Raw genomic sequence first — 20,446 nt, 5'->3', positions numbered from 1 at the left:
GTCTAGAACAAAAAGTTGATTTATTTCACTAATTCCATTCAAAAAGTGAAACTTGTGTATTATATTTATTCATTACACACAGACTGATATATTTCAAATGTTTATTTCTTTTAAATTTGATTATTTTAACTGACAACTAAGGAAAATCCCAAATTCAGTATCTCAGAAAATTAGAATATTACTTAAGACTAGGGATATGCCGGTATCAAATTTTCCTGTTGCGATTAATTGCTAATGCTTTTATCATGGTATCACAGTATTGAAATTTAGTTTAAAAAAAGTGGTCATAATACAGTATAACAGGTTAAATAACTTTTTTCTTATAACAAAAATAACTGAACATTTAAATACAATAAAGCAATACAGAAAAAATATATAAAGTTTCAAGTTTTACACAGATTAAAGTGCAAAAGAACTATAAAGACTAATAGGTATCACTTTAGTTAACCTTAGTTAATGCATTAACATTCACAATAAGCAATAGCTAAATTTGCTACAGGAATTATTAATCTTTGTTAAAAAGTACAAGTCTTAGTTCCTGTTAGCTCATTAAATAACACAGTTGCAACGATTTTAACGTGTTATTAAATTAACAATGTGTTATTAAATATTGGAATACCTAAGATTAATGAATGTTCAGGAGAGTTTTTCATTGGCAGTTTATGTTAACTATAATGAATTAACTAATGTTAACTAATGAAGCCCTAATGTAAAGTGTGAATGAACAATAAAGAATCAAAACACTTTCAAACAATATCTGTAGCAATATCTGTGGCATGTTGTAATCCAGATTAAAATGAAAAAAAAAAAGTTTGAAAATAAATATCCTATTAAGTCTAAATATTTAAGTATTTGGCGCTGTGATGAACACCATAGCAAATACACAAATCTAAATGGCTGTTTAAAATTATTTAAATATGTTTAGAAAGTAGCGCAGCTGCTTTATTTATGGGGTTTCCAGGGTAAGGGCTGCATTTTCTGCAGTTTAGCGCCATCTGCTGTCAGAGAGTGAATGTGCTTTCATTCAGGCGTCTCTCACGTGTTCTCCCATATGCTTCTCGTGCGTGCTTGTTTACATCAGAGCAGCATACAGCGGTGTTGTGCATTTTGACCAGTTGATGAGAATAGTATTCTTAAAATGCATTCCAAATTCTAAATAATTTGTAATATATAATTATTCACGGTATTTAGAAGTGCCCATGATGACAATATCGTGCATATTACACGCACATGTCTACTTAAGACCAATACAAAAAAAGGATTTTCTTTGCACTCAAGAAAAGTTTTCTTTACACTCAGCACTCAATACTTAGTAGCTCCTTTTGCCTGAATTACTGCAGCAATGCGGCGTGGCATGGAGTCGATCAGTCTGTGGCACTGCTCAGGTGTTATGAGAGCCCAGGTTGCTCTGATAGTGGCCTTCAGCTCTTCTGCATTCTTGGGTCTGGCATATCGCATCTTCCTCTTCACAATACCCCATAGATTTTCTATGGGGTTAAGGTCAGGCGAGTTTGCTGGCCAATTAAGAACAGGGATGCCATGGTCCTTAAACCAGGTATTGGTAGTTTTGGCACTGTGTGCAGGTACCAAGTCCTGTTGGAAAATGAAATCTGCATCTCCATAAAGTTGGTCAGCAGCAGGAAGCATGAAGTGCTCTAAAACTTCCTGATATACGGCTGCGTTGACCTTGGACCTCAGAAAACACAGTGGACCAACACCAGCAGATAACATAGCACCCCAAACCATCACTGACTGTGGAAACTTTACACTGGACCTCAAGCAACGTGGATTGTGTGCCTCTCCTCTCTTCCTCCAGTCTCTGGGACCCTGATATCCAAAGGAAATGCAAAATTTACTTTCATCAGAGCACATAACTTTGGACTACTCAGCAGCAGTCCAGTCCTTTTTGAAGCGAGACGCTTCTGACACTGTCTGTTGTTCAAGAGTGGCTTGACACAAGGAATGCGACAGCTGAAACCCGTGTCTTGCATACGTCTTTGTGTAGTGGTTCTTGAAGCACTGACTCCAGCTGCAGTCCACTCTTTGTGAATCTCCCCCACATTTTTGAATGGGTTTTGTTTCACAATCCTCTCCTGGGTGCGGTTATCCCTATTGCTTGTACACTTTTTTTCTACCACATCTTTTCCTTCCCTTCGCCTCTCTATTAATGGTCTTGGACACAGAGCTCTGTGAACAGCCAGCCTCTTTTGCAATGACCTTTTGTGTCTTGCCCTCCTTGTGCAAGGTGTCAATGGTCGTCTTTTGGACAACTGTCAAGTCAGCAGTCTTCCCCATGATTGTGTAGCCTACAGAACTAGACTGAGAGACAATTTAAAGGCCTTTGCAGGTGTTTTGAGTTAATTAGTTGATTAGAGTGTGGCACCAGGTGTCTTCAATATTGAACCTTTTCACAATATTCTTATTTTCTGAGATACTGAATTTGGGATTTTCCTTAGTTGTCAGTTATAATCATCAAAATTTAGAATAACATGATAAATATTTTTAAACATTTAAACAATAAACATTTGAAATATATCAGTCTGTGTGTAATGAATGAATATAATTTACAAGTTTCACTTCTTGAATGGAATTAGTGAAATAAATCAACTTTTTGATGATATTCTAATTATATGACCAGCACCTGTGTTTGTATGTACATACACACTTTATAATCTTAGTTGCTTAATGAATATCACTGCATTAAATTAGGCTACCGTTACCTGACTGAAGATTGTTCTTATCAGCTGATAGGCTAAGTATTTCATTAAAACTGAAAGAGAAATCGTTTTGATAAAATTGTACAAGTTTTGATTGAAACATAGCCTATTCATGACATCTTGAAGAAACTGGCACATTACGATTATTTAAATTCAGAAATAATATTAAAGAACTAATATTAGGCCTACTCCATTGAGGTGTGCTTATATTTAAAATACAGCATATTTATACTATTTTCTACAAGTCTTACAGCCGCTACCATAACAGCTAGGCTAATTGTAAGCTAATTCTCCCATATCTTGTATTAAATTCAAATTTATGAAGTTGTTTTTCCACAATGTTACTTCTAACACATAGAAGTATATGGCTGGTAGATTTATAGAAATCTATGAATTGTGTTGTAAAATGTAATAAATGATTCACAAAATTTAAAAGGTGTAATATACTGTATGTAGCAGGCTACCTTTAAAAGAAAGCGACCCAATAAAAAAGTACCATATTTGTATTCAAAAGCAAATGCAGTTTTATATTAAAGATAGAAAAAAGCAAAGTAAATCACTGTCACACACAGCTTGTTAGTATTGCAAAGGAGAACTACATATACAGCATCTTCATATTTACATACACGTTACAACCAATGAAAATTATAAATATTTCTTAGTTAACTTACAGCAGTTACACGCAACTGGAACAAAAATAAAAAGGACAAAGAGCACTCTGTTGAATAACTGGCACCAACCCTACAAACAAATTAAGTGGTTATATAATTTAAAATGAATCAAATTAATGCATGTTTGCTCAAAAGATTCTGTGTACATTGTGGAAATCTGACATGTTTCTGAAAAACAGGGAGGGGAGGAAGAGGAACTAAACATCGTCAGCCAACAATCTGAGCTGCCAAGACCAATAAACTACTGTGTGGCCTGAATGCGCCTTGAGTTTTAGCAGCAAAAACAAAGTCCTGAACCCTGGAGAACTTCCTCCAAGGTGGTTCTGAGAACTCAAACACATATGGGTTCATAACAATCCTCAAAGAAACTTTACAGAAAATAAACCTGTACAAAACAAATCCGAAAGCATCATTAACATTTCCAAATACAAAGGTGAATCTCCCAAAAAAAAAAAAAAAAAAAAAAAAAAACACATCCAAGTCAAACTCGACCCAAAATAAAGAAATGGTTTTGCATTAAAAGTCCATTTTTAGAATACTTAGCACTTTTGTAAAGTGAGATTATTTTCAAGCCCATTATCCTAAATAAATCGCATATTGGATTCTAATGAATTAAAATACGGTATTTATTTATTTATTGTATTACAGTAAGTAAAATTATTTAAAGGCAATTCAAAAACACTACCATTGATGTATAAATACTTTACAATTCAAATATATTACAATAATGAAAATCTATTATTATTATTTGCATTACGGTATTGAGAAATAATGGGCTTACTCCTACAAATTTTTACCAAAACAGCATCTTATTTCTTTTTATTTTGGGGTAAACATGACCTGGACATGATCCTGTGACATTCACCCATCAGTTGCATTCACTTACACATTAGCATAGCCTTAATTCATAGACGGCTAGATCATGTGCAGGTGCAAGGTGCTTTACAGATTCCGGTTGACTGTTGTTTGTTTGGTTGCTAAATCAACACTGAACATATTTTTAAAAAAGAAAAGAAAAGCCAGAACCATGTACCGTATTTATATACATATATATGTGACGCTACCGGTCAAAAGTTTGGAATAATTAACATTATTTACTGTTTCACCAAGGCATCATTTACTACTGTTACTATTGGTGCTCAAATATTGTGCTACTTAATATGTTTGTGGAAACCGTGACGAATTTTGTTTTTAGGAATCTTTGATGAATAGAAAGTTCAAAGGAACAGCATTTATTTGAAATAGAAATCTTTTGTAACATTATAAATGTCTTTACTGTTACTTTCGATCAATTAAATGCATGCTGACTGAATAAAACCACTAATTTCTTTTCTTTCTTTTACCCCAGACATTTGAATGGCAGAAAATTTTTTTACTTTTCTTGAGCAGCAAATCAGCATATTAGAATGATTTCTGAAGATCATGTGACACTGAAGACCGGAGAAATTGCATTACAGGAATAAATTAAATTTTAACATATTACAACGGAAAGCAGTTCTTTAAAATCATAATAAACTGTAATTTTGATCAAATAAATGCAGCCTTGGCCTTAATTATTCCAAACCTTTGACACCCGGTGTACATGTATACATATATATATATATATATATTAAAAACACTAGCTTCATCCTTGACAAAATAACTGTAATACTCTTTAAAATGGACTGTAGTTTATTAGAAATATTCAGTGTGACTGAAAAGCAGATTCTTCATGAGTGTGTGAATTCTGTCCTTTGGCACCATCACAAACCTGTGTGAACGAGTCTTTCAACAGTCCCGATGCTTTTAAAACGACTTCAAGAGAAGAAAACATTAAAAACCCAATCCAAAGTACAGAGAGTTCATAAATACATTTCATCGTGGCAAGATGAGGACTGGATGCTGACACACCTCGCGAGATACCGACTAAACCGAAAACATGAGCTCGCATTAGAAACAAAGAGCAGATTACTTCAAAGAGTTTCTCTCGTATACAAAAAAGGCTCAAAATATCTGTCAGACTCTTTCTTTTTCCTTCTCACAAGGTCTCTGACTCCAGCGAGCTTCGTCCTGCTCCGTAGTTTACAAAAAAGCTGTAGCGTAGTCCGAAAGGAGAGGAGAGGCGATCCAGATGAACGGAGCGAGATGATGGAGGGTTTGTGTGCACGAATGTCACCGTACCGTTTTTGTGTGTGTATTATTGACATTTAGAGCAATGCAAAGGAAACTTTCAAGTACGAGGTCTGTCTTAAATCTATTTACAGTTAATTTGGCTGTTGGTGTATGTAAGCATTAGTGTCAGTTGCTTAAGTATATATCTGTATATATCTGTGTGTATATATATATATATATATATATATATATATATATTTATATATATATATATATAAATGCTGTCAAATGATTAATCACATCCAAAATAAAACATTTTGTTTACATAATATATGTATGTGTACTGTATATATTTATGTATATGAAGGGTTTATATGCAAAAACATAACTGTTTTTTTTTTTTAATTTTCAAAACTCATGCTTTTTATTGTCATCGTGTTTTCATTGTGTTAGTTCACTATTTCTTTTTTATTTTTTCTATTTTTTACCCAATCAAAATAACCCAACTGCAGTTTGATTGAGATTACACAATGAAAAACATGATTTTTGAAATTTGTTAAAAACAGGGTTATCTGTTTTTGCAAATGAACTCTTCATATAAACTATAAACACACACACATACAGTATATATTTTGAAAATATTCACATGTATGAACATTTATATATTTATACTCTTATATAATATAAATGAAGAGTGTATTTGCAGAAACTGTTTTTGTTTTTTTAAATCACATTTTTTTTATGATGTCGTCATGTTTTTATTGTGTTACTTAGCTGTAATTTTAAGTTATTTTTTAACCTAAATCAAAATAACCCAACTTTTAATTGGAATGCACAATGTAAAAAAAAAAAAAACTTGATTTGAGTTATCGGTTTTTGCAAATGAACTCTTCAAATATATTCAAAATATAAAACTAACATTATTCTTAAATATATACATGCAGGCATTTGTATTTATATATACATAATAAATAACACAGTATTCACACATACTTTATTATTACATTATAAAATATATTATATTGGATGTGATTAATCATGATTAATCATTTGACAGCACTATATATATATATGGTCCATATGACTGTACCTACTTGTTTGACTTCTAATAACAGTGTGTATTTCAAGCCTTTTTCTGGTCAGAAGTTTCTGTTCTCCCATATATGCCTGCCGTGTTTGTTAGTAGAGTTTCACACTTCGCTCTCAGTAGAGGCTTTACGGTTGGGGACCCAGCCGGTGTCGGGATGTGCGCTGTGATGCTGAGCCGTCACGGCGTGGGCGGTGCTGAGACTCGAGCACTCTGATTGGTCGCCCTGCAGCAGCTGTTCGGTCTCTCCGTCGTTCAGAGAGGCGGAGCTCGCCTGTAGAGAGACTGTATCTGTACGCATGCAGGCGTGAAGCCCGGCTCCTCGACACACCTTCAGCTGTCTCAAGTCTTCCCAGTAAAGATCCTCTCCTGAGAGCAGACACACGCCTTCCACGATGCGGATCTTCTCTTTAGTGTAGCCTCCATCACAAACACCCTGGACCTACAGACAGCATTTGAAGTGAGATTAAATTTGGCACATACAGTCAAACCAAAAATTATTCAGATACCAGATGTCAAATATGGATAAAAAAAAAATATTCAGACACTTCGACCTGACCATGTGTTTTTCTTAAATTGCTAATGAGACATTTTTATACCACAGAATAAACAAAATTAAGCATTGCTTGGTAATTAAATTTGTATTATTTGTTTACTTAAATTTAACAGCTGACCGCTATTCAGTCGATTTCATTACATATCTTTCTATCAAAGTTATGACATTATCAAGATGAATTTGTTCTGACACAGATTAACTCGTCTTTTTGTATTACCATTTTCTAAACTAAAGCGAATAAACCATGATAATGTGAATAATGTTGAAGATGTCTGAATACATTTTGGTTTGACTTTAATTACTGTGAAAAAGAAGTGCACTTTAGCATACTTAAAAAAAGAGTGCTTAATATGAAAATAATATAATTTAAAAGAGCATATATAAGTGTAAAATGCATGCAAAGTTTTCAGACACTTAACTGCATGTTAATTGCAACTGAATGTTAAAATGTTTTTATTATAATTTGAATTTATATTAAATGCAATTAGTTGAATTTTAGAGTGCTTTTGGCCCACTTAAAGGACTAGTTCACCCAAAAATAAAAATGTACTCGCCCTCAGGCCATCCGAGATGTAGATGAGTTTGTTTCTTCATCAGGTTTGGAGAAATGTAGCATTACATCACTTGCTCTGCAGTGAATGGGTGCCGTCAGAATCAGAGTCCAAACAGCTGATAAAAACATCACAATAATCCACAAGTAATCCACACCACTCCAGTCCACCAGTTAATGTCTTTAGAGACAAAAATATGTGTGTTTATAAGAGAAAAATCTATAAAGACGTTTTTAATTTTAAACTATCGCTTTTGGCTAAAATACGAGTCCTCTAGCCATAATATTGACTTCTTCAGTGAAAAAGTAATTTCCTCTTAATCAGAAGAGAATTTGCACAGATCAAGCACAGTTTACAAGCAAAAACAGCTCTAAACTGAGGACAGCAGAGGGATAACAGGAGATGGACTTTTTCACTGGAGGAAGTGTTATTAGGGATTATGGACTCATATTTTAGCCAGAAGCAAAGGTTTAAAGTTAAAACGTTTAATGATGGATTTGTTTCTTACAAACACACAGCTTTTGTCTTCTCAAGATGTTAACTGATGGACTGGAGTGCTGTGGATTACTTGTGGATTATTGTTGTTTTTATCAGCTGTTTGGACTCTCATTTTGACGGCACCCATTCACTGCAGAGCATCCGTTGCCGAGATGCAATGCTACATTTCTCAAAATCTGATAAAGAAACAAACTCATCAACATCTTGGATTACTTCTATTGTTCTAAGTCTATTGTTAATTTCTATTAAAACTCGTATTTGTCATTTCACATTTGTATGATGAAGCTAAAATGTAACTTTAAATTTAATACTTAACGGTTAAAATTACAATCAAGTTCACATGCACATACTATTCAATACAATTAAGCACACTTCTATTTCATTAATGTTAGTAGTATAGTCATTTATTTATACATTACATAGTATAGATTGTATATATTGTAGAACAGCTACTGTAATGTATAGAATTATAATTATAATAATCAAGTCAACATGAAACTGCACTCACAACCCATTTTACTTCTATAATGTGATGCACTGACTGCTTGGGGAACCTAATGTTGATTTTAAAACAGTAAAGCACTTCTTTTTATGGCATTAAGAAACACACATAAAAACAAAACCAAAAAAACACTGCAACTTCACAGGCAATGTTCACAATTCATGCAACCTCAGCCTATAACATTGTATTATCATTTTAACAAATTGTAACAACTATAAACGCTATCTTTTTTGCACTTTATTGCAAAAATCTGATTACATGCAAGAAGAAAAAGATGCTGGATTTGAGATCAAGCGGTTGGTCACAATCACACGGCTGACTTTAAATATGGGAAGCATTATTTTCCCAATTTGTTGAACTACCTTGTTTGCCATTCTGATGAAAATAAAAGGGGGATGTCAGAAGATGAAAGGAGAAAGGGAGTTGTAAGGATGATTGAGCTGTCATGAAGAAAAACATGGGGGAAAAAAAGATGAGCGGGATCTGAGACGCTGCAAAATACTGCTCACGAAAAACATAAAACCAATTCATCTCGATGAGAACATTTATGTGTGTCATGGCTGAAGTCAAACAACAACAGCACATCTAAAAGATTCTTCTGCGAAATCTTCAAAGACAAGAACGATAAACAATACCTCTTTTTTATATCGCAGCTGGTTGTTAATCGCAGGTTTCTGTGCAGTCTCTATTTTAACCTCCTGTGTTGATGTCCTGTATGAAGGGTTGCTGTAAGTCAAGTTGCTCACTCCTGGATCTGCAAACTTGAATTTTTTGTGCTTGAAAGAGAACCATAACAACATAATCAAATATTCATCTTGAGCAGCTGAGAAAATGAATGCATCCATAAAGTGCTTCATTAACCCTTACCTGTAAATAATGAACGCAGCGATGAGTATCAGGATGGCCAGTATTGACAGAGCTCCACCAATCACGTAACTGATATGAGGGCTCTCATCTTCATAAAGATATATGTAAATGGTTAATCCATGCTTGATTTACTCTTACACAACAATTTAAAATCAGAGTTCTAATTATTTACCACGAGGTGCAGACACCACATTGTTCTGGATGCAGTCCTCGAGATTGAGACTTGCATCTGTACAACTGTGAGGAGAAAATGATTGGATTTTACTGACAATATTCCACTTAATTCTTAAAGAAAACCTTTTTTTTTTTTTTTTTTAAAGATTGGGTAGCTGACTTACTTGACCCGTGACAGGCCCTGGTGAGGTTTCTGTGTGGGGTGTTTTTTGGGGGCTTGAGTACCTTTGAAGTCCCTCTCAGGTGCCGTGGGAATGTAACCAGAGACTAGTCCAGAAACAGAATTGGAATATTACAGACTCTATTTACAGTATGCTATTTTTTCTTTTGTAATTAATAATAAAGACATGCAATTATTATTCACTTGGAATGGAAAGATGCTTATATAGGCAAGAATTCGACTCATACGGGCATATTATTAACAATTCTAGAAAACAGAATAATGGCTTAATCTGGTTATGATAATCAGTGTTGCACACATTAAATAAAAAAAAAGGAATTATGAATTGAAAAAATAAAATGTAAACATTACATAAAAAAAACTTTATAATGAACTGAAATAAAGTACTTAAATTACTAAAACTGAAATTAAGGCATGCAAATATACATGAATATTGACTTGTAATGGATGAAAGAGAATGAAATCTGAATGAGGGTGTTTACACAGGCCAAAATTCTGAATCATATAGGCATATTCTTATTCAAATTTGTAGATAACAGAATATTGAGTTAATCTGGTTGATAATCAGTGTTGGAATTGTAATCAACTAAAGCTAAATAGAATTAGAAATAAACTAATACATAATATTAATAATAAATTACTATTTATGCTAATTTATTAGTCATTAATAATAAAGACATGCAAATATAGATAAATATTCACTTGCAATGGATATTCTTACTGAGGCTATTTACATAAAATCTGAAATGTTCTTATTCAACTATTTAAAAACAGAATTGTTATCCAAAATAAATCTGATATATATAAGATAGGCTATCACATGAAAAACGTTAAACTTATAAACACTTTATAAATGGCGACTTATTGAAATAAAATAAGTTGAAGTACTAAAATTACAAAAACTAAAACAAATCTTAAAAAAAAAAAATTATAATAATAATAAAAATGACAAAAACACATTAGAAAATTGCTCAAACTTAAATTAAAAAGTACCCCAAAATATTATTAAATACAATAATCATGCATAAATAATATTACAATAACACTGATGTTAAACTGGTAGATGTAAACAATCATGTCATGAATATATTAATTTGTATAACTTCTCAGTGTTTAACAGTCATTTCTTGAAAATAATAATTGCACATGATGAACTCACTGGTAGAGCAAGGTCTGCCGTCAGGCTCATCTGGACATGCGCACACAAAACTGTTACCCCGCGCAAGACACAAGTGTGTGCAGCCCCCATTATTCACACCGCAATGATTTGTTCCTAGAAAGACAGTAAGTAAATCTTACGGGTGCATTCGTTTCAGTGACAATGGTAACATTTCTTCATCACACATCCTCAATGCTTGTGTATCAGTGACTACTTTGAAAATATTATTGGACTCAAAATACTTAAAACACACATTACACATGATAAAACTTGTTTATACACTTGTTTATGTGCGACATTAAATGTTTAATATAATTACATGAAATGTAATTGCACATAAGCATACAAAAGACCAGTGTTTTCCAGCTGAGTCCCAACAGCACACATTTTGTACATCTTCCTTCTCCGGTGAATGCATTCCAGGACTTTTCTTCAAATGAACTAATTAATTTGTTGTGAGAATTTAATTAAGTTTGTTTTAATAAGAAGACAAACTAAATGTGCAGTGTTGGGTGCCTCAAGGACCAGTGTTGGGAAAATTTTATATATTATATTATATTATATTATATTATATATTATATTATATTATATATTATATTATATTATATATTATATTATATTTTTATTTATTAAACAGTGTTTTTGTTTTGTAATTTCTGGATAACTTATGCAATGATAAATAGAGATATCCATTAATTAATGTCAAAAAAAAAAAAAGAATTTTGAACCTGGCTTTATCCAATGTTCAGATTTGTGTTATGGAAATTAGTGCATATTTAATCATATAATGCATCAATTGCATATTTAAAAATTTCATAAAGCATTTGATACAAAACAATGATCTTAATTCACTGCAATTAATCGAACAGAGAAGCATGGTAACATCTATTAGTTATTAGTTTACTCTTTATTTACCTGTAGTGTCTTGCTTTAATAATAATTACAATTCAAATGGTGTTTTACAAAATCCCTTCCAAGTGTGTGTTGTGCATAAAGTAAGATAAAGTACTAAAGTAAAAATGTTAAAATTCAGAGTGAAAATAAAGTACACTTGTAGACTCTTCAGTTGAGTCTCAACAATTCAATCTTACCAGTCTGTCTTTGTGGTGACACCACTATGATGTCCATGAGGCCCTCTACATTAGCCAGCACAGTTTCCTTACTACGACCTGTATGCTTATCTACTCGCTGAATAGACTTGGTCTGCCAGTCCGTCCAGTAAATCCAACGGTCTTGCTGTGAGATTCGGGAAAAAGGAGTTAAAGGAGAGTATACCGGTTTCAACTGGGGACAAAGAAAGGGAGTAAAAAAAAAGGGGAAGGGAAGGAAAGATGGGAAGAAAAAGGAGGGTCAGAAAATGGAAAGATGCAAAAGAAGAGAACAACATGCTAAGGTTATAAATGCAGAGACATAAGTGAAAGAGGACGGGTCAGTGGAGCAGGGGTGATGAAGGTGCAGGTGAGTGACAGATTAAGTGAGGGTGAGGATCAGATATGGAAAGGTACCTGCGTGAGGGCAAACGGGTGTGATACAGGGCTGATGAGAATTTGACGCAGTTTGCCATTCAAGTCAGAACTTTCTATGCGGTCCAAGTGTGCATCCACCCAAAAGATCCTATACAAGAAATCACGTGAAGTTTCTGTTATGTGTCCTCAAACATTTTGAAAGTACTTGCCATGATTATGGTACAAAATAGAGTCCGAAATGCTTAAAAGATGCAATTTTTAGAGCAAATGAATAAAGTGGAAAAATAAGAGATGCCCCCCAAAAATGTTGAAATGCAACATCAGGAGGTCAAAATAAAGATAATTTCAGCTGTTTTATTTTTCAATAACATTTGGGACATGTCTAAATACTGTTTAATCTCTTAACTGTCAACCTTTTAAAGAATACAATCAGCAGATTATTCCTAAATTGGAAGCATTTCAATGTTCATTATTAACAGTAGTCAACATCTGAAGTGGATCTAAACCTTTTTATCAAAGTTGTCCTAAAACCAAAACAATACCCGTTCTTGTCTTAGGGCAACTTTGATTAACTTTTTTGATCCACTTCAAATGTTGAGTACTATATATATAGAATAAATATTTTATAATATATTTTGGAATATAAAATTGCTATACAATCAAATTCATGTCTAAAGTTTTAAATGTTTCAAATTTGAAGTTGATATTACAAAAATTGAGGTACCAGTGAGATTATGTTCAGACACTGTGCCAAAAAACCCTTACATTTCTGTCACAATATTAATTCTACCACCAAATATGGAACTATGGAAATATGGAATTTTTGCAATATGACACTTGACACCACCCAGTAAAGGGAGGTGCCCATTGAAAGGTTTTAAAGTACAATTTCCATGGTAATGAAATGTCTGATTTCAAAATGGTTTCAACAGGATAAATTTTGAGTGTTAAGATTCCAAATGATATCAAATTTACGATGCTTACTAAAATGTGTGATAGAGAAAAAAAGACAATAAAAAGAGTGCCATGTGTCTAATTGTGACAGTTAAGAGGTTAAAACTCTGATTTGTGATGTAATGTCCATTTGATTTTACTGAAAATACTATGGTTTAAGTAAATATTATAAAAACAATATAATATTTAAATATAATAAATCTATTTCCCCATTTATGCAACCCTCCTCCTCCCCAGCACCACCTGTCTGTCTGTCTGTCTGTCTGTGTGTATCTATCATTTTAAACTCAGTTGTCACAGAGTTGGGACCAAATGCTGTTTTCTCTAATTTCCCCTAAAATGGGACACTAAAATACCATAGAAAATACCAAGTAAATAATATAAACACAATATATTTAAATATAATAAATCTCTTACATTAAAGCAGGCCTCCTCCTCCCCAGCACCACCTGTCTGTCTGTCTATCTATCATTCTAACTCAGTTGTCAATAGCAACTGGGATCAAAATTTTCCCTAATTTACCCCAAAAATGGGACACTAACTGTGCCTTAATCATGGAAAGTACCTGAACAATCAAAGCCAGTTGTTAGTGGTAAAGTGGCACTGAAAATAAAGTATTACTATATAGGTGTACAACTGAAGAAAGAAATGAAAAAGACATCAAAATTTTAAATGAAAATTATTTTTAAAACCTGCAATATTGTGTATGTAACATCTGAGGCCACATACACACTGCAACTAGTGCCAACACTGTTTAAATGTGGCAGTGACCACCCCCCCCCCCCCCCCCCCCAAAAAAAATAAATAAATAAATAAACAATAAAAATAAAATAATTTAGTGTGCATAACCCCCAAAAATTGCAATGACTAACATAGTGATGAGCATGACTGTGAACAAGAAGCATGAGTACAGACCTGATTGACCCAGGTAATATTAGTAACCAAAGATGAGATAACTGCCATTGACAGAGGCACTGTTTGTTTATGCTATCAAACAACTCACTCTATTCCTGCTTATTATAATCAAAGGGTGTTCCGGCGCGTATATAAAAATCTCCTACCTTGGGTTGCGATCTTTTGGTCTTATTTTCTAAATATGGTCATGTATTTGAGCTTATTTTGGCTGCAGCAGGTCTCTTAATTTGGGTTTGTTTTGTTGAGCCTTTTAAACAGCTGAACTTATGTTGTGTCGATTGTAATAATACTTTCCAGTTTAACAGATCTTGCCATCTTTGATTTTTATGTTAGTCACTGTGACTACTGTTACCAGACTAGTTATTTGTGGCTAGCATGAGAACAAGAAAGAGGATTGACATTGATGGTACAACAGCGACTTGAATACAGTATGCAAGCTACCTTTTATAGCCGTTAATCTTCAAAACTGAATGTTTGAACGTATGTGGAGTTCATTTGATCATAGAAAGCAGTCAGCATTATGTACTCGACAGTGACAACCATCAAACATATGCAGTGTGTTTGTGGCCTAACGGTGCATGAATTTGGTTAATATAGGTTGAAGGTCCATTTTGCACGTCTATCAGCAACTCTCCACTCTTTTAAAGTAATTTTCCTCTTTTACCTGCGGGTGTCATAGTCCAGTGTCAAGCCGTTTGGCCATCCCAGGTCTGTGTTGATGAGGACTTTCCTGTCTGTGCCATCCAGGTAAGCACGCTCAATCTTTGCAATGTGACCCCAGTCTGTCCAGAACAAGAACCTTGCCAAAGAATGAAATTATGAAATGCATTCATGAGTAATTATAAAGTAACCATATAACAAGATCCCTTCTCTCTCACTCTCTCATTCATTCAAATAAATGCAATCTTACAGTGTTGCTTTATTCTGACTACAGAATTCTAGATTCAACTAGTTTCATAGACAACATAACTAATAAAAATTAACCATTATTTTTATCTGTCCAGTACAGTTTTAGTTTGTGCATGGTAGCAAGTGCTCATGGTATAAGCAGGATAATCCAAGACTAGGTGAACATTTGACAATTTTAATCCACTCTGCAGAAGCAATCGCTTCACATCACATGGGTTCTGTCTTTGCAATCAAAATGTTTCATGAAAAAGTTTGTTGATGTGTGATGAACTACACTGGCGATTATTCTGTTAAAAATCATTGGGAACTGATTTCGGTTATTCATGAATAATTAGATTAATTTGCTAAAGATCACTGAAAATTGGCTCGGAAAAGTTAATACTCAGAAAAGCTCTAAAATAATTTGTTTGCAGATACCACTTATTTCGATATTTAACAAATAATAACAAATAAACTACAAAAAAAAAAAAACATTATTTTCACCACCTCCATTTTTTCGGCAACTCCTAAAAACTGAAGTGTGTGCTATTTCAAGAGAAACTTGCCTTTTCGTATCCTGGACTGCCAATGTAAAAATGTAGGCTATGTAGGGGTTTTAACGATGCATAAAGAAATATTAAAATTGGAATTATAAAATGTGGAATCGTTAAAAAACTAAATGTAATAAACCCTAATGTTACAGTTTTATATATTTTCTTCAGCCCCCCTCCTCCCCAGCACCTCCTGTCTATATAAAATAATAATAAAAATAATAATAAATATACAATAAATATAAATAATTTACAAGTACAAAAAAACAGAAAACATATACAAACTACAAACACTGGGTCCTTTTAGAAATGGACCAATGGTTTTATATACTTTTCAGGTTTGATTTTCTCTTCACAAAGAAATACAAAAAGCAACAAAACTGCAATGAGCTGATAATAAGTTTGCTGTTCTCACCCCTTGCTAGGAAACACAGCGATGGCTCTTGGTTCATCCAGACTGTTATTTACCAGAACTTTCCGAGACGTACCATCCAAGTGAGCCACTTCAATGGTGTTACGGCCGGTGTCTGTCCAGTACATGTTACGCGCTACCCAGTCAACAGCAAGTCCATCAGTTGTCTTCAGACCCTGACTGATCACAGTTTCCATATTGCTGCCGTCTAAATTCACCCGTCTGAAAAGAATGAAATATTTCATAAGAAATAACAAATATATATATATATATATATATATATATATATATATATATATATATATATATATATATATATATATATATATATATATATATATATATATATATATATAAATAATAAAAGAGCTTAATACTTAAGCTTGCACGTAAATAGCAAATGACAGAATGAATTTTTTTGAATTTTTTTTTTAACTTCAAAATATTTCCAGAAATTCCAAGGACAAATGACAACATGCCACTAATGCAATATAAAAGAAACGCACGACAAAAGATTTTCAAAACATCATTTAAAATGTGACCCTGGAGCACAAAAGCAGTCATGTCTCTGGGGTATATTTGTAGCAATAGCCAGAAATACATTGTATGGGTCAAAATTATAGATTTTTCTTTTATGCCAAAAATCATTAGGATATTAAATAAAGATCACGTTCCATAAAGATATTTTGTAAATTTCCTACCGTAAATATTACAAAACTTAATTTTTGATTATTAATATGCATTGCTAAGACCTTCATTTGGACAACTTTAAAGGTGATTTTCTCAATATTTTGATTTTTTTTTTGTATCCTCAGATTCCAGATTTTCAAATAGTTGTATCTCGGACAAATATTGTCTTATCCTACCAAACCATGCATCAATGGAAAACTTATTTATTCAGCTTTCAGATGATGTAGAAATCTCAATTTCAAAAAAAGAATTTTCACTTAAGACTGGTTTTTTGGTCCAGGGTCTCAAATGTACTTATAATGTGTACTTTTTAAAAGTGTACTTAAGGGTTAAGAAACATAGTCATACCTTTAAATTAATTAATAATATATGCAAGTACAGTTGTTTTTTAAATACTCTTTTTAAGAGACGCAAGTGTACATTCGATCCAATTAGGCACACTTTTTAAAAACCAATTAATTTTAATATTAGTGTTTTAGTATTTTTAATTAATATTTTTAATATTAATATTTTATTAGACGCATACCTTATAACATCCAGAGACACATCTGTATAGTAGAGTTTCCTCTCCACGCTGTCATAGTCCAAAGAAATCACATTATGCAGCTCGGGCACAGGCACGTACACGTCTGTGTGGTCATTAGTGTCTAGAGAGATTCTTCGAACACTGACACGATTTGAAAAGAGCAGGAATGTTTCTGGCAAATTGTCACATGATCTCCCATCACTTTTCAGCAGAATACCGGTGGGACACGCACAAGACGTCACATTATGCCGAGGCAGACACAGGTGAGAGCAGCCACCGTTTCTCCTGCCACATTTATTGAAGCCTGCAGAGAGAGGAAAGACAATTATGCCAGAAAGTTACATCATTTTTATATTATTATTATATGCCAAGCTCTGCTAAGCCTTTGAATTCACACTATTATTTACCAATTACCTACTATTTAAGTACTTCAAGAACACTGTTATAATTGTTTACTGGAAAATAGATACAAATGTTCATGAAGACTAAGTGGTTAATGGTTCCCTGACGTTAAGCAGACACTTACTGTAATAAAAGAGAGTGTACTGCACACCTGTGAAGTTTTAGTAATATTCATATACTATTATATTTATTATGGAAGCTTGTTTCCGTCATAGGATTAAAAAAAAATAATAATAAAAAAATGTAACTGCAACTTTTTTCTTGCAATTCTGAGTTTGAATGAACTCAGAACTGAGAGACAATCTCAGATTTTTAAGGTATAAACTCGCAACTGTGAGAAGAAAAGTCTACATTTTGAGATATAAACTTGCAACTGCAAGAACAAAGGTCAGACCTGTGAGATAAAAAGTCGCAATTACCAATTAATTTTTTATTCTGTGGAGGAAACAGACTGATAGAATAGAACTGTAAAATATAAACTTCTGAATTCAGAGGAAAAAGTTTGAATCAGCAGATTGCGATTTGAGATAAAGTCTGAATTCTGAGTTTATATTTGTAATTTCTGACTTATTTTGTCAGAATTGCAAGTAAATACCTTGAAATTCTGAGTTTATACATTTTCCATTAGCTTTTATTTTATATTTTATTTCATTTTTTGTTTCTGTTTTAGTATTTTTTATGTGCTTTGGTCACTTCGATTAGTCTTTATTATTTATATTTAGATTAAATTTCTATTAATTTCTATTTTAGTTTTAGTAATTTTGGTACTTCAACTTGAAATTATTTTATTGCATTTAGTTGAAATAAAATGTCCTATTTTAGTTCATTAGCAACATCTCTCATTTTCAAGTTTTAAGTTTTTCATCCAATATTTATATTTTATTTGATTTCAGCTTTATTTTAATTAATGTTTAACCATTTTTAATGTACACTAACAACACTGGTTACAAAACAAATACATTTTGATCTAAAAACAGGAACATTATTTTTTTTGGAACTTAATCTATTGTTCTTCTGAAACATGAGGCCAATCAATGCACTATTTATTAAAAAAAGAATTCAAAATGCATGGAGAAGGAAAATATTAAATAAACAATAATGACAGTAAAAACATGCACTTTATGACCTACCCAAAGAACTTGCCCGGTCAACAGCCTGGATGTCCATGAGGCCGGGTAAGTTGGAGCGGACGGTGATGGTGTTTGCTCCAGTGTCCTTGTCCGCTCTATGAATACTGCGGCTCTGCCAGTCCGTCCAGTACATGTGTGGCCCCAACAGAGTGAGACCGTACGGGTGCTGGACGGGAGACACCAGGGTCCTCCGGTTTGAACCATTGAGATCAGATGCTTCTATCCGCTAATGGAAAACCAGATTATTTCTATTTAATTCAACCAGCATGCATTTATATTTTATATAAGGATATACATTTATATAAGGTTTTCTTATTCCTCAGGAAGGAAACTTAAATAAGGTGTTACAATAAAAGCTAGATTACTCTACAAGAGTTCATCCATCCATCCATCTATATATCCATCCATCCATGTACTTTTTGGCCATATAAATATCAGCATTTTTTATATTTTGACTATAGTTTCAATAAGTTTCAAGTGTTTCATTTAAAAAAAAAATTGTTTTCTTTTGTTTTTTTTGAGTATTATTCCATATGTGAGGCTTTAAAGGGTTAAAATTAGTGCTGTCATTCGATAAAAAAAAAAAAAAATTCATCCAGTCATTAAAATATCAATGACTGGATGGAATCAGAGTCTGTGTACATAATACACTAAGCAATTTTGAGAAATCGGTCAACTCTAGCTATAGAAAATCAGAGCCAGTCTGCAGATACTGGTCAGCCAGTGTCGTTTCGACCAAAAGTTGTGTAGTGTATTCCAGCCTTAAAACACCCTTCAGGTCACACTAACCTCAGTATGTGCATCGGCCCATAGCAGCTGTGATCCAGCTCGGTCCACGGCCAGTCCATTAGGCCAGCCCAGATTGTTATTTATCAGAACCACGCGATCTGAACCATCCATACTGGAGCGCTCCAGCTTGGAAATCAAACCACAAACTGTCCAGTACATGTACCTAAAGACAGATTTTTATATTCTTAATCATCACATACTCTACCTGTGCTCAGCTGCAAGAAGCAAGTGTTTCTTTCAACTGACTCCTGGACCTTGTGTGAAAATTAAAGTATGAAATTGAAATCTGTCTATTACCATAGACGACATGTATATGCTAGTGTTATTATAAAGTTTGACAAAATTTGCTGCAGTCTCTCAATCTTCTTAGCCAAAATAAAAGATTAAACTGTTCAATCAAATGCATTAAAGAACCAGAATATTAATAAAGTTATTATAAATTCCACCTGCCTCTGAAGTCCTCATTCATTCAGTCCAACATTTGTGAAAAATCACTGCACTTATACGTATTAAATGTGCACTAAATTTCTAAAACATCATACTTGTAGATAATATATTAATGAAATAAAAGGCCACTTAAAGAGAGACACTTTAATGGCTGTTTCTTAACACACTTAAGTACACTTTTTAAAAGTGCACTTCATAATAGCAAATTAAATGTTTTTCTAG

General features: G+C 33.1%; 1 protein-coding gene across 3 annotated transcripts in view; it reads right to left on the bottom strand.

Annotated features, from left to right (window-relative positions):
* Positions 1 to 6,454: 6,454 nt before the first annotated feature.
* The window catches only part of LOC109092228 (low-density lipoprotein receptor-related protein 4), a 93,104-nt gene continuing 79,112 nt past the window's right edge, over positions 6,455 to 20,446 (bottom strand). Inside the window, exons 26-39 of one of the 3 annotated variants that reach the window (XM_042728743.1) lie at positions 19,778 to 19,940; positions 18,989 to 19,214; positions 17,457 to 17,760; positions 16,244 to 16,462; positions 15,054 to 15,188; positions 12,560 to 12,668; positions 12,146 to 12,338; positions 11,055 to 11,168; positions 9,879 to 9,981; positions 9,713 to 9,777; positions 9,541 to 9,628; positions 9,309 to 9,450; positions 9,036 to 9,113; positions 6,873 to 7,008 (exon numbers count right to left, since the gene is read on the bottom strand). In XM_042728743.1, the coding sequence (XP_042584677.1) occupies positions 9,072 to 9,113; positions 9,309 to 9,450; positions 9,541 to 9,628; positions 9,713 to 9,777; positions 9,879 to 9,981; positions 11,055 to 11,168; positions 12,146 to 12,338; positions 12,560 to 12,668; positions 15,054 to 15,188; positions 16,244 to 16,462; positions 17,457 to 17,760; positions 18,989 to 19,214; positions 19,778 to 19,940 (1,903 nt within the window). In that variant the 3' untranslated portion in view covers positions 6,873 to 7,008; positions 9,036 to 9,071. Of the gene's footprint in view, positions 7,009 to 9,035; positions 9,114 to 9,308; positions 9,451 to 9,540; positions 9,629 to 9,712; positions 9,778 to 9,878; positions 9,982 to 11,054; positions 11,169 to 12,145; positions 12,339 to 12,559; positions 12,669 to 15,053; positions 15,189 to 16,243; positions 16,463 to 17,456; positions 17,761 to 18,988; positions 19,215 to 19,777; positions 19,941 to 20,446 lie in introns of all 3 variants that reach the window. The other 2 variants (XM_042728741.1, XM_042728742.1) reach the window with 2 other exon arrangements.

This window comes from Cyprinus carpio, chromosome B7 (genome assembly GCF_018340385.1).
Source record: "Cyprinus carpio isolate SPL01 chromosome B7, ASM1834038v1, whole genome shotgun sequence".
Classification (NCBI taxonomy): Eukaryota; Metazoa; Chordata; class Actinopteri; order Cypriniformes; family Cyprinidae; genus Cyprinus; species Cyprinus carpio.
The sequence above is the reverse complement of the archived record's forward strand: the minus strand, read 5'-3'. Positions and strand labels throughout refer to the sequence as shown.